General features: G+C 44.8%; 1 protein-coding gene and 1 long non-coding RNA gene across 2 annotated transcripts; both read right to left on the bottom strand.

The window, feature by feature from the left end:
* Positions 1–4,059: 4,059 nt before the first annotated feature.
* On the bottom strand, positions 4,060–19,514 carry LOC125131205 (uncharacterized). The gene is made up of 2 exons (XR_007135870.1): positions 18,351–19,514; positions 4,060–4,332 (listed from the first exon to the last, which is right to left on the bottom strand). It is a non-coding gene; the product is annotated as an uncharacterized LOC125131205 (long non-coding RNA).
* A 2,686-nt stretch (positions 19,515–22,200) lies between these two features.
* CDKN1B (cyclin dependent kinase inhibitor 1B) lies at positions 22,201–27,282 on the bottom strand. The gene is made up of 3 exons (XM_047787513.1): positions 26,301–27,282; positions 25,625–25,754; positions 22,201–23,534 (listed from the first exon to the last, which is right to left on the bottom strand). Exons 1-2 carry the CDS (start codon positions 26,773–26,775, stop codon positions 25,633–25,635), a joined length of 597 nt encoding a protein of 198 aa, XP_047643469.1. The 5' UTR covers positions 26,776–27,282; the 3' UTR covers positions 22,201–23,534; positions 25,625–25,632.
* Between the last annotated feature and the right edge of the window lie 326 nt (positions 27,283–27,608).

The following is a 27,608-nucleotide window of genomic DNA, read 5'->3' on the forward strand; positions in this document are numbered from 1 at the left end:
CACAGGAACACCAGACGGCACAACACATTTCCCAATCATGTTCCTTCACGCCTTGGTGCCTTCACAGATTCTACTCAGCCTCATGGACCATCCTCCCTCTGCTTTTGTTGTTTGTCAGGTTTTGACCAAACGAATGCCTACTCCTTCAACACTTAAAAATCAGATTTTCTCAGCACAACCTACTCAGAGTTGTCTTTTCCCACATCTCCTCTCAGAACAGGTAGTTCAACCTATTTTATAGCTCATAACTCACTGTACTGTGATTCTCTCTCTCACACACACACACACATACACACACATCCCTCTGGGATCCTTGAGGAATAATGTCTTTTTTGTTGTTGTTTTGTTTTGTCTTTGCCTTTTCTAGGGCCGCTCCCGCGGCATATGGAGGTTCCCAGGCTAGGGGTCCAATCGGAGCTGTAGCCACCGGCCTACGCCAGAGCCACAGCAACACGGGATCCAAGCTGCGTCTGCAAACTACATCACAGCTCACGGCAACACCGAATCCTTAACCCACTGAGCGAGGCCAGGGATCGAACCCACAACCTCATGGTTCCTAGTCGGATTCATTAACCACTACGCCATGACGGGATCTCCAGGAATAATGTTTTTTATACTTAATGCTTAGCATACCATAGGTGCTCAGTACATTTTTATTGGAAGGAAGGGGGAAAAGGAACAAAGAAAACTGAAACAGAACTCCTTCCCCATAGATACTTGCCTGAACTTTGTGCAAACGTGCCTCCCCACACCTGGTGTGAACGCCACGGGCCATGGGTTATTTTTGCTCTTTTAATGACTCGGCCAGATGACCACAGCGCAGATTATGCCTAGCATTAATGCAGTTACCTCAGACCAGCATGGCCTGGTTCTCCTTTGATTAATTAAGCTGCATTGTGCTTAGGAATGAGGCACTGGCTCTCGGAAGTAGGTCCCACACACCAGCCCTGAAGAAAACATGCCTATTATCCCAAGCCTGGGCCACGTTACATCAGATTATTAAGGAGTGTTACAGCATGACCTTGGCTTTGAATTGTTCTCAGTGTTCCCCAAGTAAAGAATAATGTGCAGTCAGGGTTCACTCCCCTCAGAACAGAACAACCAAGGAAAACAAATACAATGCTCCGGCTGCTAAAACTGAATGGGAGAATGTGCTTCTATGAACATATTATGCAAATTGAGGAGCAAGGGGTGATAGGAAGAGATAGATGCTGAGGACTCTGGGTGAACAGGTGGGGGAAGGATGTATTTTGTAAAGGTGCCACATGTGCGGATAAATCAGCTTTCTCCTGTTAGGCATGTGATATTGTGATTTGTAATAAGTATATATTTGGTTTTCATCCCACTTTCTGGCATAGGACTTTTAAAACCCTTGAAATGTCCTAAATGATGAAGGATTGAGGTGTCTTTTTTTATGTTAATGAAATGACTCTAGGAAAGTACCCAAGGGGTAGGGTCAGTTGCCAGAGGATTGACTAGAGGGTGGGACCGAAGGTTGACCTTGACCTGTGGGGAGAGGGGAGGCTCTCCTTTATCCCCACCAACCAGGCTGAATCAATCACTAATGGCCAAAGGCAAAATACACACACACCACACACACACACACACACACGCACACACACACACGTATGTATAGGAATGAATGAAAGACTGGGTCACTTTGCTATACAGCAAAAATTGGCACAACGTTTTAAATCAACCGTAATTTTAAAAAAGGAAAGAAATCACTAATGGCCAATGATTTAATGAATCATGCCTACGTAATGAGGTCTCCATAAAACCCCAAAAGTTAGGGGTTCAAGAGCTTCTAGATTGGTGAACACGTGGACAATTGGGGAGAGTAGCGTGCTGGGAGAGGCCAGGGCCCCTCCACCCCGCTTCCCCAGACCTTGCCCTGTGCATCTCTTCCAGCTGGCTCTTCCTGAGTTATAATCTTTTACAGTAAGCAAGCAATCCAGTAAAATGTTGCCCTGAGTTCCGTGAGCTGCTCTAGCAAATTAGCAGAACCCAAGATGGGGTGGTTAGAATCCACAATCTGTAGTTAAAAGCACAGATGATAATGGTGTGGCTGGTGCCTGAAGTTAGGCTGGGGGTGGGGAGCGGTCTGTGGGACTAAGCCCTTAAGCCATGGGATGTGATGCTATCTCCGGGCAGATAGTGGACACCCAACTGGTGTCGCAGAATGCTTGGTGGTGTGGGAACCACCCCACTGGCCTTGACACATCAGAATTGGTCCCAGAATCGTTTGTTTGTTTTCTTTTGTTTTTTTGGCCATGCCTGTGGCATGCAGAAATCCCAGGGCCAGGGATCAAACCAGAGCCACAGCAGTAATAACGCCAGATTCTTAACCCCCTGAACCACCAGGGAACTCTGATCCCAGAACTTTTTAGGCATAATATTGACTTGCACCCCTAGTAATGTTAGCTGACATTTCATAGCACTTCCATTAGCCACCATTTTCACACATTATAATAATAGATTTTAAAGGCACTTTCAGATACCTTATTTGAATTGATTGTGACAACATCCTGGCGAGGAGAAGTGAATAGTTTCCCTCATAAGCTTAAAGTGAGACTGGGCATCCTAGACAAAAATAATGACCCAGGGAGTTCCTGTTGTGGCTCAGCAATAGCAAACCCAAGGATGCAGGTTCGACACCTAGCCTTGCTCAGTGGGTTAAGGACCCAGTGTTGCTGTGAGCTGAAGCAGTTCAGACCTGGCGTTGCTGTGGCTGTGGTGTAGGCCAGCAGCTGTGACTTCAATTTGGCCCCTTAGCCTCAGAACTTTCGTATGCCTCAGGTGCAGCCCTTAAAAGCAAAACAAAAACAAAAACAAAAATCCCCCAAATAATGACCCAGCCTATAAGTCTGTCATGACCTAGTTGACGGGGACCTTGGAGTAGTCCCATTGAGGAAGACAGTCACCTAATCAGATCCACCCCCACCCGGGATCCATTGCATCAGAAAAGCAATCGCATTTTCCAGGACCGAAACCCTGGAGCCAAAATAACCCGCTGAAATGAAGACCTAGGGCTTAGTTGTTCTTTACAGAATTTCCACCAAAACAGGAACTGAAAGCAGATAAAGGAGAAAACCTCCCTAGGAGCTCTTGAATCGCCCAAAGGAAATGACTTTTTAACGAAACCCCTCACGACATAAACAAATTAGCCAACATTACTTGGCTGCTATCATCTATCTACACCTCCCTCAAAGTAAGCTGGGCCCCGGAGGCCAGGCGGGAGGGAGGAAACCAACACAAGTTTAGCAAAGATCAACTTGTGATCCGCTTCTTCTTACCTCCTTTAGAAGAAGGTGGCCTTGGAGAAACACCTGAATCTATTTGGAGCTAAAAAGCAAAAGGAGCCTCAGAGGCAAGCTCATAGGAAAAGTCCTTCCTATCTCAGGTCAAGCAAGCAAGCAAGCATCATCCATTCTCCTGCCTTATTTTTATTTTTTAATTTTATTTATTTATTTATTTATTTAGTCTTTTTGCCTTTTCTAAGGCCACTCCCGCGGCATATGGAGATTCCCAGGCTAGGCGTCTAACTGGAGCTGTGCTGCCGGCCTACACCAGAGCCACAGCAACGCCAGATCCGAGCCGAGTCTGCCACCTACACCACAGCTCACGGCAACGCCGGATCCTTAACACACTGAGCAAGGGCAGGGACCGAACCCGCAACCTCATGGTTCCTAGTCGGATTCGTTAACCACTGCGCCACGACGGGAACTCCCATTCTCCCTCCTTAAACCTCCCCTGGTTCCCCAGCCATAAAATGGACTTCATCCTTTATCAAGGGGGTGCCTAGCCTTAAAATGTCCAGTGCTGGGTGTAGCCCCACCCCCCAACATGTCTACTGATCATAACTGAGTAGCATCCCCTGTTTTTCTCCTTCCCAAAGCAAGTTTGGAAAGTGATACTGTTCTTTCCACCTCGCCTGAGGAGAGATGGAGGTGCAGAGATGTGGAGGAATGTTCCCGTCGTCATTCCAGGCTTTGTTTTCGCGTCGAATGATACATTTATTAAAGATCTGGGAATATCATTTTTCCGTAGACGGCAAGATATCGCTGGCAGAAATATTTAATCATGAGACTGTCTTCCAATCTGGCAGAAAGTGCAAGAGAATGATTTGGGATCGCGTGTCACGCTGAGCCAGTTGGCCTTGTTCTTGTTGAGATTATTTACAGGAATAACAGGACAGCCTCTAAAGCCAGGCTGAGAGTCAGCAGGACCTAAATTGGAGCCTTTTTTAAACTGCTTTATTTGACCTCAAGGAAGGGGTCCCAGGCTCCTTTTCCCCATCGACGGGACGACTTCTCAGAATTTTCATCAGGACTGAAAGAAATAATGCAGATAAGTGACTTAGCACACCCTGAGTGCTCCATAAATGTTGGCCACTGTTATTATTTATTTAAGTGCAGAGAAAAAACATCTGCTTATCAGACTATTGGGGGTTTTTTTCCCTGTGTGCAGACTAGCGAAATGCAACTCAGGAACTTCAGGAAGGTGTAAATCAAAACCTAATATTTGGAATCTTTTTTTTTTGTCTTTTGGCCATTTCTTGGGCCGCTTCTGCTGCATATGGAGGTTCCCAGGCTAGGGGTCGAATCGGAGCTGTAGCCACCAGCCTACGCCAGAGCCACAGCAACGCGGGATCCGAGCCGCATCTGCAACCTACACCACAGCTCACGGCAACGCCGGATCGTTAACCCACTGAGCAAGGGCAGGGACCGAACCCGCAACTTCATGGTTCCTAGTCAGATTCGTTAACCACTGCACCACGACGGGAACTCCTAGAATCATTTTTAATATTTCTTCCCACTCTGAACTGGGGATAATTCTATACTGACTATTGAAATTGAGTTGGTAGAGAAAGTATGGAAGTTTGGAACACATGGTCCAGACTACAACCTAATATCTCTTCAGTTGCTTGCGTTCTAGTGTCTTTTTTCCAAATAAGAGGAAAGAGTGGTAAGATATAATTAAGCAAGAATTTCCAGGTAATTCTGAACATATCTGCCCTTCCATGTGCAGGAGAAAGGCTGAGGGCCACTGCCTTAAAGGACCTTGAAATTTATAGTTGCATTAAGACGTTTAATTCCCTATCCAAACCAGATTAAGAAGGAACTTTGAGCTCCCACCATGGCTCAATGGTTAACGAACATGTCTACCATCCATGAGGATGCAGCTTTGATCCCTGGCCCTGCTCAGTGGGTTAAGGATCCTGATGTTGCGGTGAGCTGTGGTGTAGGTCGAAGACAAGGCTCAGACCTTCTGTCGTTGTGGCTGTGGCATAGGCCAGCGGCTATAGCTCTGACTGTACCCCTAACTGGGAACACTAAAAAGGACAAAAAGACCAAAAAAAAAAAAAAGTGAACCATTTTTGATGTTCCCGTTGTGACACAGTGGAAATGAATCCGACTAGGAACCATGAAGTTGTGGGTTTGATCCCTGGCCTTGCTCAGTGGGTAAGGATCCGGCGTTGCCGTGAGCTGTGGTGTAGGTCGCAGACTCGGCTCGGATCCCACATTGCTGTGGCTGTGGTGTAGACGGGCAGCTCTGATTTGACCCCTAGCCTGGTAACCTCCATATGCCTCGGGTACGACCCTAAAAAGCAAAAAAAAAAAAAAAAAAGGAAGAAGGAACTTTGGAACCACCAGCTCATTTTTAAGGAAATAGAGATTGGGATATTAAATTAACACATCTAGTTCAGAGGAAGGCAATGTTCGAGCTATATGATCATGCTTTTACAACCCATGTAAACAATAGTTAAATGTCTTCCAATCTAAAAGGTGTGAAATTACCTGCCAGACTCCAGGTGAAAAATGTACTGTGAAGAAACAGCTGTGACTCAGTGTGATTACGTGAAGCTTAAAGTTAATAGATTTTTCCCCTTTTAGAAATTTTCAGCAATAAAATTATCTTTACTTTGCAAGGTACTCCAAGATACATTTTTAAAATATTATTTACAGTTGCCATCCAATAAGAGATACATTTCAAATGTATCTTGATTAGACAATCCCATGTAACAAAAGTTCATTTCCTTGAAAATGTCTTCAGGAGTCCTGAAAACATAATCACTTCACTTTACTGTAACTCTGATACTCTTTTCCTCTTCCAGCCTTTGCCTGCATCTTTTTAAGACACAAAGAGTATCCATCTTCTCAATCTCCCCAGCTTTCTGCCCTCTTGACAAGAGCAGAATGCAAATGACTCAATAGCTACACATTTAAATAAGCCACTGTATCACTGGAGCTGCGTAGAGGTATTCTGGGGGAGAAAAAAAACCGAAAAACTAAAATCACTGGTGAGGTGCTAAGATGTGTATTCTTCTCATTCAAGGTCCCCCCCCGCCAGCTATTTCCCCCCACCTGCCAAGCCAACTTTATCTCTTTGTATGCCCGGAACACTCTCCTCCCCAAATCTGTCTCTTGCATAGCTACCAATCAAAACCAGTCCCTGGCTCAAAAAATCCTCCAGGACTTCTCTATCAGTTAAGATTTGCATTTGGCAGCTGGTAACAGAGCCCAGAAATAATAGTGGCTTAAACAAGATAAAAGTTTATATTTCTTTTCTTTAAAGGAATCCTAGAGATAAGCAAGGCAGAACTGGTGTGGCATCGCCTATAGTTCCTGTATCTTTCTGCTCCACAATGCACCTTCTATCCTCAGAAACAAAGGATGCCTCCTCGGGTTGCATCCATCCCATCCACCTTGGAGGCAGCCAGAAGGGGGATGGACAGGCAGCTGTCAAACTGCTTTTCAAACACCTTCAGGGATGAACACAGTCCAGCATACCTCACGAGCCCTCTTTAAATAACCGCCAGATCCACAAATGAATTAATTTGGCAGCAGTACTGAAGTAGAGCAATTTATCATCTATGAAACTTTAGTACAGGTTAACAGTATACCCAGGCCACCATACAAGAAAACCTAAGGTATAATTTGAAACCCCTAAAATGACATCCTGCTTTAAAACATCTCTAGAATTGGCTTGCCAATTTCAGTTAGAGATTTATTCTGTTTTTCATTTTTCATTTTTTAACTAAAATTTAAAAAAATAATGAAATAGAAGTTACAGTGCTGTGTTAGTTTCAAGTGTAAAGTGATTCAGTTTTACACATATATTCTTATATATGTGTGTATAATATATTCTTTTTGAGATTATTTTCCTTTTTTCAGATTCTTTTCCATTATAGGTAATTAAAAGATGTTGAGTATAGTTTCCAGTGCTATACAGGAGATCCTTGTAGCTTCCCTATTTTATATATAGCAGTGTCCATTTCTTAATCCCAAACTACTAATTTTTTTTTATCTTTTAAAAAATGTTTAGTCATATCTGCAGCATGCAAAAGTTCCCGGGCCAGGGATCAAACCTGCACCACAGGAGTGACCAGAGCCACAGCAGTGACTCTGCTAGGTCCTTAACTGCTAAGCCACCAGGGAATGCCCCAAACTTCTAATTTATACAGATTTATTCTGTTAAGGGAGTATATTTCCAATAAAAGATACTGTATTATGCCGAGGGAGAGGGAAGATTTCAAATAAGTACAAGGCAATGTCTAACAAATGGAAACTTAAGGCATCCATGAAAAATACTCAACACTATCAAGCAGCATAGAAATGCCAAGGTCAGGAAGCATCTTAGAGAAGAATAAAAGCCTGTCTTTTGGTAAATCTGTGAGTCAGGTGATTTGTTAGTGCCCTAATAAGGCATAAACAGAAGAAATAAGGTGAGTAGAAGAGTTTACTCAGGGCTGGTCAAGAGAAGCTGCCTCGTGGCCATGCTGATGGGCCTGGGTTCTCTGTGTGCAACAGAGAGGAGTGGGGGCCTTAGAAAAGGAGGTGAAATGTTGTTCCCGTTGTGGTTCTGTGGGTTAAGGACGGGACAGAGTCTCCATGAGAATGCAAGTTTGATCCCTGGCCTCACTTAGTGGGTTAAAGATCCAGCATTGCCACATGCTGCAGTGTGGGTCACAGGCTCTGATCTGGCATTGCTGTGGCTGTAGCATAGGCCAGCAGCTGCAACTCCCTTTCGACCCCTAGTCTGGAAATTTCCATATGCTGAGGGTGCAGCCAAAAAAGACCAAAAAAAAAAAAAATTGTAGAGAGGAAAAGCAAGAAACAGAATTAGCATGTCCCAGGTATGACCCAGAGCCTGACACTTATTGTTGACAAACAAAAAGTCTCACAGATACATTCCCCTTTCTCCTCCCATGTAACCACCCCCTCGGTTCTGCAGCCTCAGGTCTCCCATTCACCAAATCCTCTATTCCCACGGTGCCTGTTCCAGAATCCATCACTAGATGCTAATGGGATTCACAGCTCTTCTTGGGTACCTAACCCAAGCCTGGGGCCCAGGCCTCACCAGCCAGGTGAGGATACGCTAGAGATAAGGGTTTTGTTCTCTCCTTCTCACTTTCCATCAGGAGCTCTTTCTTTTGAGCAAAGATTTGCTTTATTTTATTTTGCTGGAAGAGAGGAGGAAGGGAGATGGAGGGCAGAAGATAGAAAGGAAACAAAGGAGATAAGATGCAGTAGGTATTTGGGGGCTGGTTTTGGCTGGAGCTGATTCTTAGAGCTATCGTGTCTGAGAAATATGAAAGACTACCACCAAAGACTGAAACAGAAACACCTGTGATTGGGGCTGGGCATTACAGGTCCCCTAGACTAGTTCCAAAAGAATCTGAGTTGTTAGCTGAGATGATGAACAAACTGTGAACGATCCGTTTGCCCACACCCGTAAAAACTTAAGGGAAGCACATCAACTCTTGGTCGCTATACAGGTTTAGCCAGCAGAGGGCGCCCTCTTACTAATCTTCAATTAAAAAATCCTCGTGGGTTGTCCATTTTTATTACCTCTCTTTTGAAGTCTCTTTCCAAAACCAAATATGTAAATAATGAATCCTTTAGCCAGAGTATTTGTGAACATTGAATCCAGCTGTTCAGTTTTTTGAAGAAAATGTTTCCATATTCACTCCTGAGTTGTTCTTAGCTTAGAAACTTCACACCACCTGAACTCGCAAAGGGCAAAATATGGACTGGGCCTTAAAAAACACAAGCAACCAGTTCCTTCTGACAATGAAGACAATACTAGCTGACCCCAGGGTAGCTGGGGAGAGAGGGAATTGGTCCTCGGAGTTAGCATAGGACTTGCCTGGGTGCTCCTTCCAAACCTGAAATCAATCAGTTATGATCAGCATCTGCTCTCACAGTCCAAAGACCTCACATCCCTTTCACTTACTAAGGGCTAAGTTTTAAAACTTCCTTTTTCTTTTTTTTTCACACGGCCGCACCTGTGGCATATGGATGTTTCCAGGGGAGGGGTCCAATCAGAGCTGGAGCTGCTGGCCTCCACCACAGCCACAGCAATGCTGGATCTGAGCCACATCTGCAATGCCGAAGCTTGTGACGACACCAGATCCTTAACCCACTGAGCGAGGCCAGGGATAGAACCAGCATCATCATGGAGACTGTGTCAGGTTCTTAACCTGCTGAGCCACAATGGGAACTCCCTTAAAACATGTTTTATATTGTGTATGTTGAGCAGCATGGCAAAGAAATTCAAAGGTGCGAGTCTGGACTTTCTTTCCCACACCTTATCTGAAGGATCCCAGTGTAAGACTAGGGGTTTTGACTAGAATTAGACAAAAGGAGAAAATGAGAGTTTCGTTGACGCTTAGTTGAAGTTACTCCCTCCATTAAGCCAGTGTTTTCCCATCGCTCTTGATGTAAAGTTCAAAATTCCTAATGTGGTTTTCAAAGCCCATCACCATCTGGACTTGCCCGTGGCCCCAGCCGGAGCCCTCAGCCCTGCTGCTCCATTTGCTGCATCCCAGCCACAAACACCTTCTTTCACTTCCTCAAAGGCCTTCCCAGAGTTGGGGCCTTGGGCATCTCTGCCTGGATCATTCTTCTTCCCCTCTGTCGTTCAGCTGGCCCCCACCTACAGGAGAGACTTTGTTCAAAACTTACAGAGCAGTCACTGCAACATGGGGCTGGGGGCTGCGGATGCTGCAAAAGGCACCACCTGAAGGGATGGACTTAATTTATGCTGTACAGCAAAGTGACCCAGGCATACATATACTCTTTTTTTCCCATACTATCGTCCATCATGTTATAACCAAAGAGATGGAATTTTTTTTTTTTTGGTCTTTTTGTCTTTTTGCCTTTTCCAGGGCCGCACCTGCGGCATATGGAGGTTCCCAGGGTGCTAGGGGTCGAATCGGAGCTGTAGCCACCGGCCTATGCCAGAGCCACAGCAACTCAGGATCCAAGCCACGTCTGCGACCCACACCACAGCTCAGGGCAACGCTGGATCCTTAACCCACCGAGCAAGGCCAGGGATCGAACCCGAAACCCCATGGCTCCTAGTTGGATTCGTCAACCACTGAGCCACGACAGGAACTCTGAGTGATTCTAATTTAAAACTGTGGATTCAAGTGTTTAGACTTCAGTGCCTGCCGGATCCCTCAGCTGGACAACTTTGTGTGGGGGCCCAAACTGTAGGAGCACAATGCAGAAGCTCCGAGGTCCCCACCTACCACGTATGGCTCAGAACACTCATTAGCAATCACAGCTGTGATTCCTTGTCCATTTCCTCCAAGAGCACGTCGCTTTATGAGGAGCGCTCCTGTCTGTCATGCTGAAGACCCAGCCTGGCCAATAGGGGAGGCTCCATGAGTATTCAGGCAAGAGTGAAGCAGCATTTGGCACCAGGGAACAACCTTTAAGTTACACCTTCAATGGCTTTTTCTAGTGAGAGAGTAAATATTCATTGATCAGCCTACACTCTTGCCTCACCTACCATTTTCCCTGGACTCCTGTGAACACATGGTTTGTGGCCAAACATCAGCAATCTAGCTTCCCTGGAAAATAACCTGATATCCACGGGGATGGAATGCGTGATCTTGACTAGGAAACAGGAATCGCAGACTTAGAAGCCAAAGGGAACCAATAAATCATCTTGTTTAACTTCCCCACTTTACAGGAAATCACGGATTTCAATTTTCTCATCCATCAAATGAAGACTGGAGGTAGTGATTTCCTCTTCTGGGTATCCTGAGATTTTCTAAGTTTTGCCCCACGTCACTCGCAAGGGAGAGTGACAGCTCAAGACTGGTCTATTAACTTGAACTTTAAAACAATCTCCCCAGAACTAGGTCTTAAGTAACTCAGCTAAGGCAGGGAGTTGATCTGCTGAATTCCAGCAGAATCCCTGGGTGTGCCAAATGCCAAAGATCAAAGAATGTGAGGTTCGAGATAATATTACCAACAGGATTCCATGCAGCAAAAAGATGGAAAAGGCTCAATTTTCCATGGTTTGTTAAGATATCCCTGAGTTAATGGGGATGATAGTTACACCTCGGTTATGCATCCTGGAAGCAAAACCATATACCCAAACACACACACTCCTAACTCACATGGCTTTAACGATATCTGAAACTGAACAGAGAAAATGGAGAGGAAATGAATTCTAGAAATGCCTCGTTCTCTGCTAATGTCTAAAAAGAGACTGTATGAGACACAAAGAGAAAATTGTATCTTCAAGAATATAAGGATGAGTATTGAAATTTGAAGTATCTTCATGGTTTTTCCTGGTTGAAACCTACTGTAAGAAAAATGCAACAGTAATAACGAGTAATAAAGTGCATGAAGTGAAGGTCTCGTCACAGTCCCACTCTCAGAAATCAGAGAGGTAACCTTCCAGGCTAGGTCTATGCATATAACATGAATTTTTAAATTTTTTTACAAAAATGGGATCACACTATAAATATTACTCTGGGCTAGGCTTAGTATCATGGATTTTTTCCTACTCACACATATAAAGCTACCTGGGGGGGGGGGGGTTAATGATTTCAGTCTGTGTCATTCTTGTATATACTATAGTTGGTTCAATCAAATAATCTATCTTGTAATCCTATGCCTAAGGTGGTGGAGTTTGTTGTTTATTTTTTGGCTTTGTTTTAAAGTATAACATATAACTTAACAACAGTCCTTCTGGTAAATATATATTTAATCATATATGTGACTACTTCCCTAAAGTAAATGTGTAGAACTGCTAAATCAAAGACTAATCCTAGTATATAAAATACCATAGGTATGTGTGTACAGGAGTATTAGAAGGGATTTAATATTGTCCCCACATGGTTAGCTATAACCTAACATGATGCATTCCATAATACTCTCTTTCTACTTGAATTTATTATATAATAAATTCAACTTGAAGCTTTTTAAAAGAAAAGAATTTGAAGGGCAAGTCAGAATAAGGTAATGATTTTGGAGAGACTCGGATTATCTGACAACATACAGGCATTAAAAACAAGAATGGGAGTTCTCAGGAATTTCCGTGTGGCTCAGTGTTAAGGAGATAGATTAGTATTCATGAGGACACGGGTTCGATCCCTGGCCTCACTAAGTGGGTTAATGATCCCGGCATTGCTGTGAGCTGTGCCGTAGGTCACAGATGTGACTCAGACCTGATGTTGCTGTGGTTGTGGCACAGGCTGGCAGCTACAGATCTGATTCGACCCCTAGCCTGGGAACTTCCATATGCCACAGATGCGGCCCTAAAAAAAAAAGACAGAAAGGAAGGAAGAAAAAAGAATGGGAGTTCCCATTGTGGCTCAGTGGGTTAAGAACTCAACATAATGTTTATGAGGATGTGGATTCGATCTCTGACCCCATTCAGTGAGTTGAGGGTCCAGCATTGCTGCAAGCTGCAGCGAAGGTCACAGATGCAGCTCACATCTGGTGTTGCTGTGGCTGTGGTGTAGGTCGGCAGCTGCAGCTCCAATTCCACCCCTAGCCTGGGAACTTCCATGTGACACAGGTGCAGCAATAAAATGGGGGGAAAAAAAAAAGGAGAAATGGATGAAATGTGTTGAGAAAGGTCATTGCACTTGTTTTAAGAGCCTGATTCTAGGGGATTTCTACGGGCAAAGTAAGGTAATGCCAGTAAGCCAAAAATTAGATGGTTTGGATAAGAGGGATTTCACACTAAACTTGAGAGGTGGTCATGACTTCCACACATGCAAATTCTTGCTTTTCTTGTCATCAGTGAAGCTGGGGGAAAAGTCACTCAGCTTTGGATAGAAGGGAGGAAAGCAAATGTTAAACTATCAAGAATGGATAATGGCCTACTGTACCTGAGTGATGCTAATTGTAACTCTAATTTACCTAAATTTATGTTCCTGTATATAACAAGTCCCAGTAGTTTCAAATTGCAATTGGGCATGCTTTCACTTTTTTTTTGTTTTCCAGTCACACTTAGAGCATATGGATGTTCGCAGGCCAGGGATCAAATCCAAGTTACAGCTGCAGCAATGCCAGATCTTTAACCCACTGCGCCAGGCTGAGAATCAAACCAGCAACACCACAGAGACAAGTTGGATCATTAACCCACTGCACTACTTCAGGAATCCCTGTTTTCACATTTTTAAGAGTCTTTTGTATGTCTTTTTATGAAAATTGTATATGTATCCTTTCCTTACTTTTCTATTGTTTTACTTGCTTCTTCTCATTGATTTGTAGAAACTCTTTACTTATCAGAGAAATTAGCCCTTTGATATATGGGTTGCCAACATTTTTTTCCAGTTTGCCATTGCCTTTGTGTATGAATATGAGTTTTATTGCTTCAGTACAAATCTATTCCAGGTCTTCCTAAGATAATTACAGATGGCTCTAAACTCTAAAAATGCATTATTTTTAAATTTTAAAAAACTGGTAAAATATACATAAAACTTACATTTTCAACGACTTTTTTGCAGTATATTCTGTTTGCTAAATTACCACCCCCCAAAATTACGTTCTTCTTAAGGGTAATAAGAGCAGTAATTAAAGATGAGAAAATATAGTTGCAAGGTTAGTAGAGTGCTGGTTGTGGTTACTTGAGAATCCAAATAAGAACTGGATGTTTCTGCTAATTATATGTATAAAATGGTTACTATTAATTTACTGTATACCAGGTACTGTGCTAAGTTCTGCACACACATTATCCCACTGAACAGTATTAATAACCCTATGAGAGAGCTATAAGCATCTTCATTATATAGCTAAAGAAATAGAATACAAAATGCAAAAGAACTTGCAAAAGGGTCTCGAGGGCAGAAGTTAATTAGGTAACCAGGACTCTACCCTAAGCAGCCTCATTTCAGAGCCTCAGAAAGGATGGGATCCAGAAGAAGATAGATTGTGAGATTCCTTTAGATGGGACACAGATGAACTTTAAAATTATTCCAGTACAGTAGTCCCCCCTTATCTGAGTTTTTGATTTCCTCAGCTTCAGTTACCCATGGTTAACCTGGATATATTAAATGGAAAAATTCCAGAAATAAACAATTCGGAGGTTTTAAATTGTGGGAACTTATGAGTAGCATGATGCAATTTCTTTTCTTTTTTTTCTTTTTTTTTTTTTTTTGGTCTTTTTGTCTTTTCTAGGGCCAAACCCATGGCATATGGAGGTTCCCAGGCTAGGGGTCTAACTGGAGCTGCATCTGCAACCTACACCACAGCCCACAGCAACGCTGGATCCTTAACCCACTGAGCAAGGCCAGAGAGCAAACCCACAACTTCGTGGTTCCTAGTTGGATTTGTTTCTACTGCGCCACGACAGGAATTCCAATGATGCAATTTCTTGATGGTCTCCCCACACCCCACTCAGGACACAAATCTTCCCTTTGTGCAGTGTATCTAACCTGCATGTGCTACTGGCCCTGTAGTTTAGGGGAAAATACAATACCTATAGGGCTCTGTTCTCTCCTCGGCATCAGGCATCCACTGGGGGTCTTGGAACATATTCCCCATGGAGAAGGGGAGACCTCTGTGTTTGCATATGTATTTATTTATTTACTATTATAGTTAATTACAATGCAACATCAAGTTTACCAGTTTTTTAAATTAAAAAAAAAGAATTTTCTTGGCCATGCCTGGAGCATGTGGAAGTTCCCAGGCCAGGGGTCAAACACGAGCCACAGCAGTAACTTGAGCTGCTTTAGTGACAACACCAGATTCTTAACTGACTGAGCCACAGAGAAACTCCATTTTAACCTTTCTTTTTTTTTTTTTTTTGCTTTTTAGGGCCGCACCTGATGCATATGGAAGTTCCCAGGCTAGAAGTCAAATTGGAGCTACACCACAGCTCACAGCAATGCCGGTTCCTTTACCCACTGAGCGAGGCCAGGGATCAAACGCCATCCTCAGGGATACTAGTCAGACTTGTTTCCACTGAGCCACGACAGGAACTCCCCATTTTAACCATTTTTAAAGGTACAGTTCAGTGTCCCTGAGTCCACATTGTTAGGCAACTATCATCACCATGCCACTGTCTCTTGACTTTCTATGGTGGGTTTTGCCACACAGAACATTTTTACTTTTACATCATCGAATTTATGAATATGAAAGGAAAGCCAGAATAAGGTAGGGATTTTGGAGAGACTCCAATGATGAATTGAATGTGTTGTGTCATACTTAGAAAAACTTTCCCATTCTGAGATTATATTTTTAAAAAATCCTCTGAGATCTCTTCTGGTATATATTCTTTTTTTTTTTTTTTAATTTTTCACTCTTTGGTCCTTCAGGAATTTATCTGGTATGAAGTGTGAAATAAGGATTCCCTCTATTTATATTTTAGCAGCGATAGGAATTATATTGCAACTAGACAAAATGCGTTTAAAACCTGGCGGGGGGGGGGGTCGTAGTACAGGGAGGTAAGCGAAAGAAGCCAGGAAAATTCTGAAAAAGGAAGCATAAAGGTACTGGTTGGAGTGTGGATGATTAGTGCGATGAGTAATTAAAACTACTCTAAATCTCAGTAATTAAAATAGTATGGTTCTCAGCATCTAGAATGATTGAACCGTGGAATGAAATAATGACGATCAGAAGTTACCAGAGTTTAATGTAAAGGTACAAATTTAACTTAAAAGATATGCATAGGAATTCCCACTGTGGCACAGTGGGTTGAGAATCTGAGTGCAGCAGCTCGGATTGCTGCAGAGGCATGGGTTCGATCCCCAGCCCAGCACAGTGGGTTAATGGGTTGAAGGATCCCGAGCTGCCACAGCTGCAGTGTCGATAGGATTCAATCCCTGGCCCAGGAATGTCAATATGCCACAGGTGCAGACATTAAAAAAAAAAAAAAAAAGATATATACATCCATCTTTATCATGTTGAGTATTCCTATCCAAAAATACGGCACATCTTTTCATTTGTTCCAAATTTCTGTTAGAGATACAATCTTAGAATGAGAGCCCCTTCCTCTTCGCTGACGAGTGGTAGTGAAAAATTCCCTGGGGAGACTTCCTCTGGAGTCCAAATTTTTTTTCCAGAGTCATTTCTAACATATTGGACTTCCCAGGTTCTCTATTTACATAATGTGGAAAGCTGTGATCAAGTCTGATTTAATCGGATGTAGCTGTACCATGTTTCCATAGGCTGGGCTCAAAACCAATGCTAAGTGTTAAAAGACTAAACAGTAGGTGTTAAGTGCTGGCAGAATTCTTTAAATGTTCCCAAGGCTGAGTTTGGACCTTGGTTTAATTTGGGAAGTTAGTATGGCAGCTAGAAGTTACCACTGGCTCCTCAATATCATTAGCCAAAATTTTCAGCGATGGGGCTTTGAGTTACCATGGGTGTTGGTAACAGCAATATCAAATGGAAATATAGTGAGTCGCATCTATAAATTAAAATTGTCCAGTAACCAACCACACTAAAAAAAAAAGGTAAAAAGAAACAGATGAAATTAAATTTAATATTTTAACCCAATATACCAAAAATGATTATTTCAGTGTGTAACCAATACAAAAATTATTGATGAGATATTTGACATTAGTTTTCATGTCAAATATCTCATCAATAATTTTTAATGAAAATTATTATTAGAAACTAGTCTACTTCACATATACAGCACATCTCAGTTTGGACTAGTCACATTTAAGTGCTCAACAGCCATAGACGGCTACCATACTGGAAGGCACAACTCCAGAAATACACCAACGAGCGAGGAAAATCACTTAATTTAGTAGAAATCCAGAAACTCCTCGGTTGGAAATACAGTATCTCAAGGGTCTGGAACAGATCTCTAAAATCACTAGTCCTAATATTCACTTGATATTTGAATCTTTTCTACAATTTCTCTATCAAGGGGTCATCCAGTCCCCTTAACTGCCCTGTCCAGGGGTGAGGAGACCACTCCTTCATGGGAGGCAATCTTAACTCAAAAAATTCCTTGCTGGGGGGAGTTCCCATTGTGACTCTTGCAGGTAACGAACTTGACTAGTATCCGTGAAGATGTAGGTTCAATTCCTGGCCTCGCTCAGAGGGTTAAGGAACCAGCATTTCCCTGAGCTGCGGCATGGGTCGCACATGAGGCTCAGACCCAGGGATCCCATTGCTGTGGCTGTAGTGTAAGCTGGCAACTGCTGCTTAGATTCAACCCCTAGCCTCATAACTACATGTGTCTACGGTGTGGACTTAAAAGGAAAAAAAAAAAAAAATTCCTTGGTGGAATTCCCTGGTGGCACAGTAAGTTAAGGACCTGGCAATGTCACTGCTGTGGAGCTGGTTGGATCCCTGGTCTGGGAACCTGCCACATGCCCCCAGTGTGGCCAAATGAAAAAACCAATCCTTGCTAAGGCCACAAGCAGGTTGGTTTACAGAGGTCTGAGGAGCTTTGTTGGTATGGGCTAACCTTAAGGGGCTAGCTGGGTTAGGAATGGGGGAGTTTAGAACTAAAAACTAGACTGTAGGTTGGACAGAATAGGAACTGTGAGTCTGTGTGTGAGGCTGGGGCTGGACATTTGGTTGAAATCTCAGCTATACTGCAATAAGAGTAACAAACCCAAAAAACTGTATATATACTAAATCCACTACTCTGGCGATACAGTGATTTGGAGAGTAATTTGAATTATCATAAACTTTTAAGATTTTCACAATAAGAACATACCTCATTAAGTTATACTTAATGAAGGCTATCACTTGCATTAGACCTGTATTACAGATATCATTACCCTAAATCGTACTTTTGACTTTATCAAAAGAATTCATACTTTTGACATTATCAAAGGAATTCATTTCAGACCCAGAGATCAGAGGCGTTTTCAAAGTCTTATTCCTCATCTCGATTTTATTAACATTTCCTTACTCAAAAACACCCTGGAAATCAGAGACAAAGCTCCCCCCACCCCAATTCAGTAAAAATGACACCGACTAAATTATGATGAACTTTGAATGGGTGGCGCTTGAAATAATACATTTTTGCTATATTTGTATTTCTTGTTTCTTTCTTTTTCTCCCCTTGGTAAGGAGAAGGTGTTCTTTTCCGGGCCACCTTCACCCTCCCGCCCTCCCCAATTCTACCTTTCCAAGGCAGGGGAAAGGTGCATCCTCGCCAGTGCTCCTGCCAGCGCCTCCTAGTACCTCTGGCCAGCAGCCGGTGAAACGATGCGCCCTGGACATCCATTAACGTTTTATACTACACTGGGCTCGGCTTCTCCCGTTTGTTTTTCTGCGGCCCCAGTCTCCTCCACCCGCCAGTACACAATCAACCGCTCCTTAGGGAAAATTTTAGAAACAGAAGCTCCGCCCACCTTCCTCCCTCCAGCCTCCAAAACACCAGCTACAACACCCCACCTCCGGCCGCGGAAGTAGGTTTCGTCACTTGATCTGGGACACGGTATTTTTTAACAAGAAAACAAGCATCCAAAAAAAAAAAAAATTCAAACTGCTCTCGCGGGCCAATGGGAAAGAAGCGGGAGGTGGGCGGAGCCGGCGCGCGGCGGGCGGGGCGGGCGCCGAGGCTGCTGCTGCGAGGGATTCGTAAAAACGCAGCGGGCCCACGGTTCGGGGCTTTTTTTTTTTTTTTTTCCTCCAAAACTAGCTAAAGCCTAAGACTCCGCCCGAAGCTGCGGCTTCTCGGATCCACCTTAAATCTTCAGTGGACTCGGCGCTGGGGTCAGTGGGCGCAGCCAATGCCAATCAAGTTTACAACCACTAGCACGAGAGGGAAAAAAGTGAGGAAAAAAATAATCTTCAAGTTCTCCGGTCCATACACACTCACACGGACGCACGCACACACGTCCGCAAGCACACAAAAGGAAGGGAGGAGGTGGGGGGGCAGGCGCTGGAGAGAGAAGGGGGACATGTTTGCAGAACGCTCGCTCGAGGCTCAGCGCCCGTGACCCGAGTGCTCTGGGAAAGCGCGGGGGAAGCGCGGCCCGGCGCGAGCGCCATGATGGTGGCCGCGGTTCGGGGCCCATTTTCTGGAGGGGGAGCTGCAATGATGCAATCCCCCGGCCCCGAGTCCCGGCTGCGCGCCCTTCTCCCTGCCTTTTCTTCACGGTTCTTTTGAGGCGCTTCGACGTTTCGCGCCCAGCACGCCTCCATTCGTTTTTGTATTTTGCACTTACTGATTCCTGCCTCCTCTGTGTGTGTCCCCACGCGAGACAGGCCCGATATACGGATGGCCGCACGGGGACTTAAGTTTATGTGTGAATGTTAAACTTTCGGTTCTGCGGGGTCTGGCTGGGGCTGACCCCACCCCGCCCCACCCCCACGCGAGCCGAGATCCAGGCAGTGCCACCCCCCGCCCCCCAGGGGTTCTAGAGTGATCGTGGACCCTCTCCTCCTGCCCCCTCTCCTCCGCCCAGCTTCGCTTGCGAGGCTTTTACCTTAATTTTGGCCCGGAGGGAAGGGAGCGGGCGTAGGGTGTGGCCCAGGTGAAAGAGATGGCAAACTGAAAAAAAAAAAAAGAAATTCAGACCCTGAAAAAACAGATCACAGGTTCTAGACGAGCTTTTAAAACACCTTTTTTTTTTCACCCCAAAAAAGCTTCGGAAGAACAAGTGTCTACGCTAATGAGGGTGAATTTGAAATGGCGAAGGCGGCGTTCCTTGGCCGCTGGGAAAGGTCCCTGCGCAAGGCCAGGACGGTGGGCGCACAGTGACTTGAAAGACCGCTCGCCCCGTTCCCCTTCTGTTGATTTCCATGCTCCCCTCCGTCCCCCAATCATGCCCCTGGACCCACATCTTCTTAGTTCTTCCCTGCCCTGGCCCCCCGCACTGGGCAGCGGGGATGCGATTGGAGGGACTTGGCAGAGTGGGTCTAAGGGAGGAAGCGACCCCCGCGAGTCGCTGTGACGCTCGGCCCCTCTTGCGCCCGACTGTGGCCCTTCTGGGCCGCCGGCGAGCGGAGAAGCCTTTCGAAATGCGCGGGGCTGCGGATCATTGGAGACCGGAGTGGGGGTGGGAGCGGGCTGCTCCCCTGGAGGGTCCACGAATTCGGAAATGTTCTCCCCTCCACTCAAATTCCCCCAGCACCCTGGAGTCGGTGGGGTACTGGTGTGCAGGGTCGGATTATGCGGAGGAATGGGGATTTTTCTCTTTTCTTAGCCCAGAGGAGTGATGATGAGGGAGTCAAGTTTCGGAGAAACCGCCCAGCCCGGCTGCGCGGGCCGAAGCGCAGCCGCCCTTCACGGCCTGCGGGCGCCTGGGGCGCGGGAACTGTGCGCAGCGATCCGGTCGGTGCGGGAGCCCACAGTTGCAGACGAGGAGCGAGACTTTGATAGGCTTTTCCTCCAGAGGCTCCAGCCAGCCCGACCCCGAACTGCCGCTGCGGGCTGGCGCGGGGCTGTGGGGCAGGGTGGGGAGACGACGGCACAGTGGCCGGGGTAACGGGGTAGGGGGGTGGCTGGCGCCGGCGGCCGCATCCCCTCGTAGGGACGCCCGCCGCGGGCCCTCCAGTACTCGGTCGGGAAGAGGACGCTCTGAATTCCGGGGACTCTTTTGGAGATGTGACATAGAACGAGTGAAGGACTGACACGGTGACTTTTGGGGGCTGCGTTCCTGTGAACGTGCCAGGCGCGGCGAGCATCCACTTCTTCCTGGCCCGGCACTCCTAGACGCAGTCTCTAAAAATTCACATTAAAGATGCCTCTTTAGGAAAGAAACAGGAGGGTATAAGCAGCAGTTAAAAGAGGATTTCTTCCCCCCCCCTTCCCCCCCGTCTGTTAGAGACACTTCTTAAAGTACCCTTTTTGGCTCAGAGAGGCTTTATTTCATTATTTCCTGACTCTCCATTCCTTCCTCCCCATTTTGAATTGTTTTTCTTGCTTTCTCAGTCTCTTCCTGAAAAACACCCTGCCTTCGTGTTTTGAATAGAATCACAAAAACACCTTTAACCTTTAATTAAAATAATACCTACTTGGAAGATGCGGGCTAGCCCCGAAGCACCTACTTTTTCCCTTCCCGGCATTAGGAGAGTCAACCCTGCGCTTTTTTTTTTTTTTTTAAGCAATTTTGAATCAAAATAAGCTGAAATCATCTTGTTTAGAGCCCTTTTTGGGGTGCAATAAATTCAATGCAAATATTTGAGAGAAAAAATTTAACCCAAATCCAGATTTTTGCAATTTAACCATTTGCAGATTCCTAGAAAAAAAAATTTACTTTTACACCTTAGCCAAATTTTAAGAGAATTTGAAATTATGGGGATCATTTTAGTAAATCTGACTCTAAAATGCTGTGTTTAATTTTTTCTTATTTAAATAAAAAAGTATCTTTGCTATGTGGATATGGGACCCCCGAATTCTCAGATTTGGTATCCAGATTAACCAGTTTTGGGTTGGATAGACTGCAACCAGAAAATTTAGAAGTAGAGGAAATTTGTGTGTGATGACAAGTTCATTTTGAAGGAAACCTGTTCTATCTAAATTAAGTGTGCAATGCATGCCCCTTTCTAAAGGACCTATAAATCTGAATATTTTGGATGAGAGGTATAGATGGTTTGAACAATTGCTCTAATTCTTCACAACACTCTGCAAGTGTAAATACTGAATTTAGAGAAGTCACCACGTTAGTTTCATTTTCAATCGTGCAAAAGTGTGATCAGTCTACACTTATGTAAGAATTTACATAAGTGGCACATTTATATCCTAGAAGCCATAAATATTTGAACTAATGGGGACTTTGACCATCTTATTCATATGAAAATGTGCCTTTCCCACTTTCCACTTCGAAAGCTTTGTCCACCCATACAGAACTAAGTGGAAAAGAGTGACTACTACGTTCAGACCTACAGAAACATCATCTGAGTGGTGGGCTGAATTATCTAGCTATTTGTCACTTCATATTATATTTATGGAAATATGACTATAATGCTAGATCAAATACCTCAAGCTTAGTAAGGTACATTACATACAGCTCAACTCAGTGAATAGCTATGGAAGTTTTCTTTATTGATTGCTTGATGTTTAACAATAATTGGCCTTTTTTTCACACATTACAAAAAAAATTATACTTGGCTCAGTATGCAACCTTTTAAGCCATATTATTTAACAGAAGAGGGGAAAAAACCTACTCTACCCAATACAGCATTTACAAATGCACAAACATGCCACTTTGGCTTGTATATTGTCTAGATTAAAAAAAAAAATCTCTTTTTAACATAAATAAGTTAGTATAATTTTCAGTGTCTTTACAGAGTTATGTACACAGGTACACTTCAAATGGTTTTGTTTCATACACATACACAGGCAATGTAAAAATACTGTTTAAAGATGTAGTATCCATTTCACTCATCCCCCGGGGTGCTTTTCTCTATACGCACTTTCCTTTAAAAACACCACTTTCCTTTGGGCAAATAAACAAATAGAATGAGTCTTTAAATTAAAAATTATTTCATTTTTTTATGTCGAGTTACTTACAGATCTTTAAAAATATCCAAGGATTTAGAATTATTTTGACTGTGTCTACACACCCTGAAGTGAAAAGAAAATTAAAAATTTTCTCAACAAATCTGATAAAAACTAGATGGTCAATTCTGAGCATTCAAACTCCCCCCCATACATGCCAGATTTTTGCCCAGTTACCTGGAGTGATTACCAAACTGCTGAATAGTTTAACTGGTACATTCCAATTTTAAGGGAGACAGAAGGAGGGGGGCTGAGGATGTTGTTATTTAAAAAAAAAAAAATTTGCTGCCACATAACGGAATCATCAGAACTCCCAAATAAGAAAAAGCTTCATGTAAAAATAAATAGCAATGATTTGCAGCCAGTGTTCAAATTTGGATTTTTTAAATGAAGTATCGGTTCTCACTGAAAGGGACATTACATCTTTAAAGAAAACCATTCAAAAATCTTTCCCCCAAACTGCTTCTCTTCATGTGAGTCAAATATTTTTCTCCTTGCTCTAAATCCAAGCAAGCTCTTCATAACCCCCCCACCCGTGCCAATTCCTCAGCCCCACCCGCCCTCCCTTCCCCAAAGTTTATGTGCTACATAAAAGGTAAAAACTATATACACAGGTAGTACAATGAAGCAAATAAGGAAAAACCTAATTGCACAATGCTACATCCAATGCTTTTAGAGGCAGATGATTTTAAGTGTGCCTAAAATTTTAGTGTTATTATTGACTTGTTGCTGTTCAGTGCTTTATACGGGTTGTCCCTTTCATGGAGTCAGATATGCACTTAAAATTTTTATTTTTTATCTTCCTTGCTTCATCAAGCGGTGATGGATCTGATCAACAAGGAAACATACTCTTAATACTGCAAAAGAAATAAGAAAAAAGAATTAGGAGAAAAGCACTAGAATAACATTGCCAACATATTACAAGAATTATTTTGTTCCTGCCTTAATTGGGAAATACCTGGGCGATGGAAAAGGAAGAATGTAGTAGAAGTTGGTGACTAGAGCCATCTCAATCCCCGGATTTTTACTTTCCTCTGCGCTGGGTACTTTTGTCTAGAGCAGTGCTTCTCAACAGTGGATAATTTTGTCCCCCAGGGGACATCTGGCAATGTTTGGAGACATTTTTGCTTGTCATACTGGGTGTGGAGGGGGTGCTACTGGCATCTACTGGGAGAGGCTAGGGATGCTCCCAAAACATTCTACAACGCACAGGACACCCTCCCACAACAAAGAACTATTCGGCTCAAAATGGCAACAGTGCAGAGGTTGAGAAACCCTGGTCTAGAGAATCGGGGTCAAAAATAGTGAGAAAGAACAGACACAGGAAAATTAAGGAACTGTTAACACTTAAGAGTAGCAAAATTTTCTAAATTTGAAAATAACTGGAAATAGAAAGGCTTGCCAAAGAAAATTCTACCACCCCCCCCAAAAAAAACTAGTTTCTCAGTCGTATGAAGAGTATACACACATGAATGCTTGAGAAGAGGTCCTTACTACTATTTCCTGTATTCACTGAACTGGCAATATTTACTAACAAATGCCTCTCTGTATGTCAGAATGCGGCCAGATCAAAATCCAGTAGGTCTGATTCGCTGTGGCTCATCTGATGAGCTAGGCCACGAGTCACCAACCAACAAGAGCCACAGGTGTTAAGGTTGACTCAGAAAATTTTTTCACTTCATATACAGCTATAACGTAGGGTTCGATAGTGCCGTGTTGTATAAGCTCTGAAAGATATCAGACGTATGTAATAAAGTCCTACCTGTGACACTGATGTAAAAACACAACAAACTTGAACCCTACCTTCATCCCTGTTCTTTATTTTAAAATTTTTATAAATGAGGATTTTGAAAGTTAATGTCAACATCTCTTAGGATCTCTTTAAATGCTAAGCTATGAGGGTGTTTGTGGAGGGGGAAAAAAAGAGGTCACGGTCCTTGTCTGTAAGGAGTGTACAAACTATTAACTAATATATGTAGTTTGATCATTATGGAAACCAATCCATGTAAAGTTGGGGGGCTGAATTATGCAAATTAGTTTTTTACATTGATCAGATTTTAGTAGGTGGAAAAATGTCCACTTGCCTTGTTCGGGGTAGCCCTCACCAGTGGCAGCCCTGGTATCTACTATCCATTTCCCCTACAAATATCCAAATTATCCTGTTATAGCACGATTAGCATACACATGCTGACGTGTTCCTGGATTGCTTACTCTGGCAGAGTTACTTAACTTCTGCTTTGTAACTTCAGTGTTATCAGAAATTCCATAGGAACCTTAGCGTTTTTGAGCCTTCCATTTTGGTTTTTTTTAAATACACAGGTTCCTTCTCCATCCCCCACACTGATCAGAAAACAGGGCAAGTGACACTTTGTGAAAACGATAGATAAAAGAAAGCCACACTCCTCTCTGTTCACATTTCTAACCATGTGATTTATCAGATATGAGCCATTTGTACCTAACTTTTCCCTCAAAGTTTTAACTGGATCATTTATTTGCCATTTTTTCCATGTATGGCTCAAAATCTGTTAGAGTCAGCTTGGTCCTCTGGGAGATGAATTCTCCTGAAGTGGGATGGAGGCAGACCCCCCGCTCTTGTTCAGATGGAAAAAGAACCTATTGTTTCCAACACCGTTTTGATGGGACTCTCAGGGAACTGACCTTCCTACCCACAGGGCCTTGGTTACAAGTATTTGCCTGGGACACTTGCTCTAATCATTGGGAGCTTCAAAGGAAAATGATCTCAGGACAGAGAAACTGGGAAGAATTATAGTACCCCCACCCTGATGCCCAGTCTTTCCCATTCCTCCTTTTTTTGGACCTCATAAAATACAAACAAAACCCCACAAGCTCTAATCTGCCAGGCACCACTAAGATCGGGTATCTTGGTGTTTGAAAACCCATGAGTTCCTGCAGCCCACTTATTTGCTTCCAGTGATCATCAACCCACCGAGCAGTTTACGTTTGACGCCTTCTGAGGCCGGGCTTCTTAGGCGTCTGCTCCACTGAAGCCGAGTTCGGGGAACCGTCTGAAACATTTTCTTCTGTTCTGTTGGCTCTTTTGTTTTGAGGAGAGGAATCTAAAGGCAGGAGGGAATTTTAAAAAGAACACACACAAATAATCTTTATTAGAAAAAACAATGGCTGACACAAGTTGGCTCGATACTGAGGGGACAAAAAACCCACCACCTCCACCCACCATCCTGGATCCGTCATTCCCAGTGGCCTTTAAGGGCACAAAATGAGGTTGTTTTCACATAACAGAAAGTGTATTCTACGCCCCAAATCTCTCTCTCTCCAAAGCGAAGAGGGAGGTGGTTGATAAACATCCCAACGTTGTCACATACCTACCGCTGGCTAGCGGGGAGGAGCCGCGATGTTTTCAGTTAGAGAAATTATCAGATAGCACAGTCTCATGCTTCAGACTTAAAAGTCATAAACAGACCAGCAGCTAGCCAAATAGCATTTAAAACCTAAGATGAGGAAGGTGTGTTCCCCAAGAGCTAAGTCAGAATGCGCTGAAAAGAAAGCGGAGGTTTAAGATCCTCAAGCAGGGAAAACAGCACGGCAAACAAACACAGACAGGCAGACAAACAGACGTTTCATGCATTCGAAAGGGTCATTACCGTCTGTGGCAGGTCGCTTCCTTATCCCAGTGCACTGCTCCGCTAACCCCGTCTGGCTGTCCGGTGCATCAGTCTTTTGGTCTACCAAATGTGTGTCCTCTGAGTTGGCCTGAGACCCAATTAAAGGCACCGCCTGGCGGGTCCCGCTGACACCCTGGCCCTCCTGCGCCGGCACCTTGCAGGCGCCTTTGGGTGGCCGCGGGGGTCTGTAGTAGAACTCGGGCAAGCTGCCCTTTTCCACCTCCTGCCACTCGTATTTGCCCTCCAGGGGCTTGTGATTCTGAAAATCAAAATTCCACTTGCGCTGGCTGGCCTCTTCCATGTCTCTGCAGTGCTTCTCCAAGTCCCGGGTTAACTCTTCGTGATTGACCGGGCCGAAGAGGTTTCGGCAGGCCGAGGGCTTGGGGTACTCCGCCTGTCTGGCGTCCATCCGCTCCAGGCTCGGGCTCCCGTTAGACACTCTCACGTTTGACATCTTCCTCCCGGGGCTCGGCGACCGCCTCTCTCGCGCTCTCGCAAAACAAAACCGAACAAAACAAAACGCCCCGACCCAGCCCGAGCCCCTCTTATAAGCCCTGCGGCTGCCCTCCGAGCCAAGAGAAACAAACACCGACGAGTAAGCGCCCGAGCGTCAGGAGCGCGCTGGGGCTGGGGGAGGGGGCGAGGGGCAGCCCGGGCCAGGCAGCCCCGAGTCTCCGCCGATCAAGTGTACGGGCGAGCTGGAGGGCGGGGAGGGGAGGGGAGAGGAGCGCAGCGGAGAGAGGAGGGGGCAGAGCCAGTCCGAGTCCCCGCCGCTGCGAGCCCGCGGGTCCCGCCGACCGAGCGGCTCTCCAAACCTTGCCGGCGTCGGAGTCGCGGAGCGGCGAGAGAGTGGGGACAGGGGAGGGGGAGAAAAACACCCCGAAAAGACGAGCCCCCTTTTTTTAGTTGCCCAATATGGCGGTGGAAGGGAGGCTGACGAAGAAGAAGATGATTGACACCGCAAGTCTATTTAAACAGAGGAGGAGATCATTGGTCGCGGCGCCGGGAGCCGCCCAGCCGAGACTGGCGAGCTGGGCCTTAAGGTGGCCCCTGCGCCGCCGCTGCGCCTCCCCGCCTCCCGAGCGCGCCGCCGCCGAGCGCGCGGCCGGGAGCTCGACTGGTCGCGTGACTGCTGGAGGTGCCGGGCTGCCAGCAAACCTGCTCTGGCTGGCCTCGGAGAAATTAAAAATAAGACAAACTCGCCAAAAGGCCGGGGAGCCGGGGAGGGGCCTGGCCGGAGAGGTGGCGGGTTCTGGTCCTTGCGCTGCGCTCCGCTCCGGAGCCCCG

This window comes from Phacochoerus africanus, chromosome 7, assembly GCF_016906955.1.
Source record: "Phacochoerus africanus isolate WHEZ1 chromosome 7, ROS_Pafr_v1, whole genome shotgun sequence".
Lineage (NCBI taxonomy): Eukaryota > Metazoa > Chordata > Mammalia > Artiodactyla > Suidae > Phacochoerus > Phacochoerus africanus.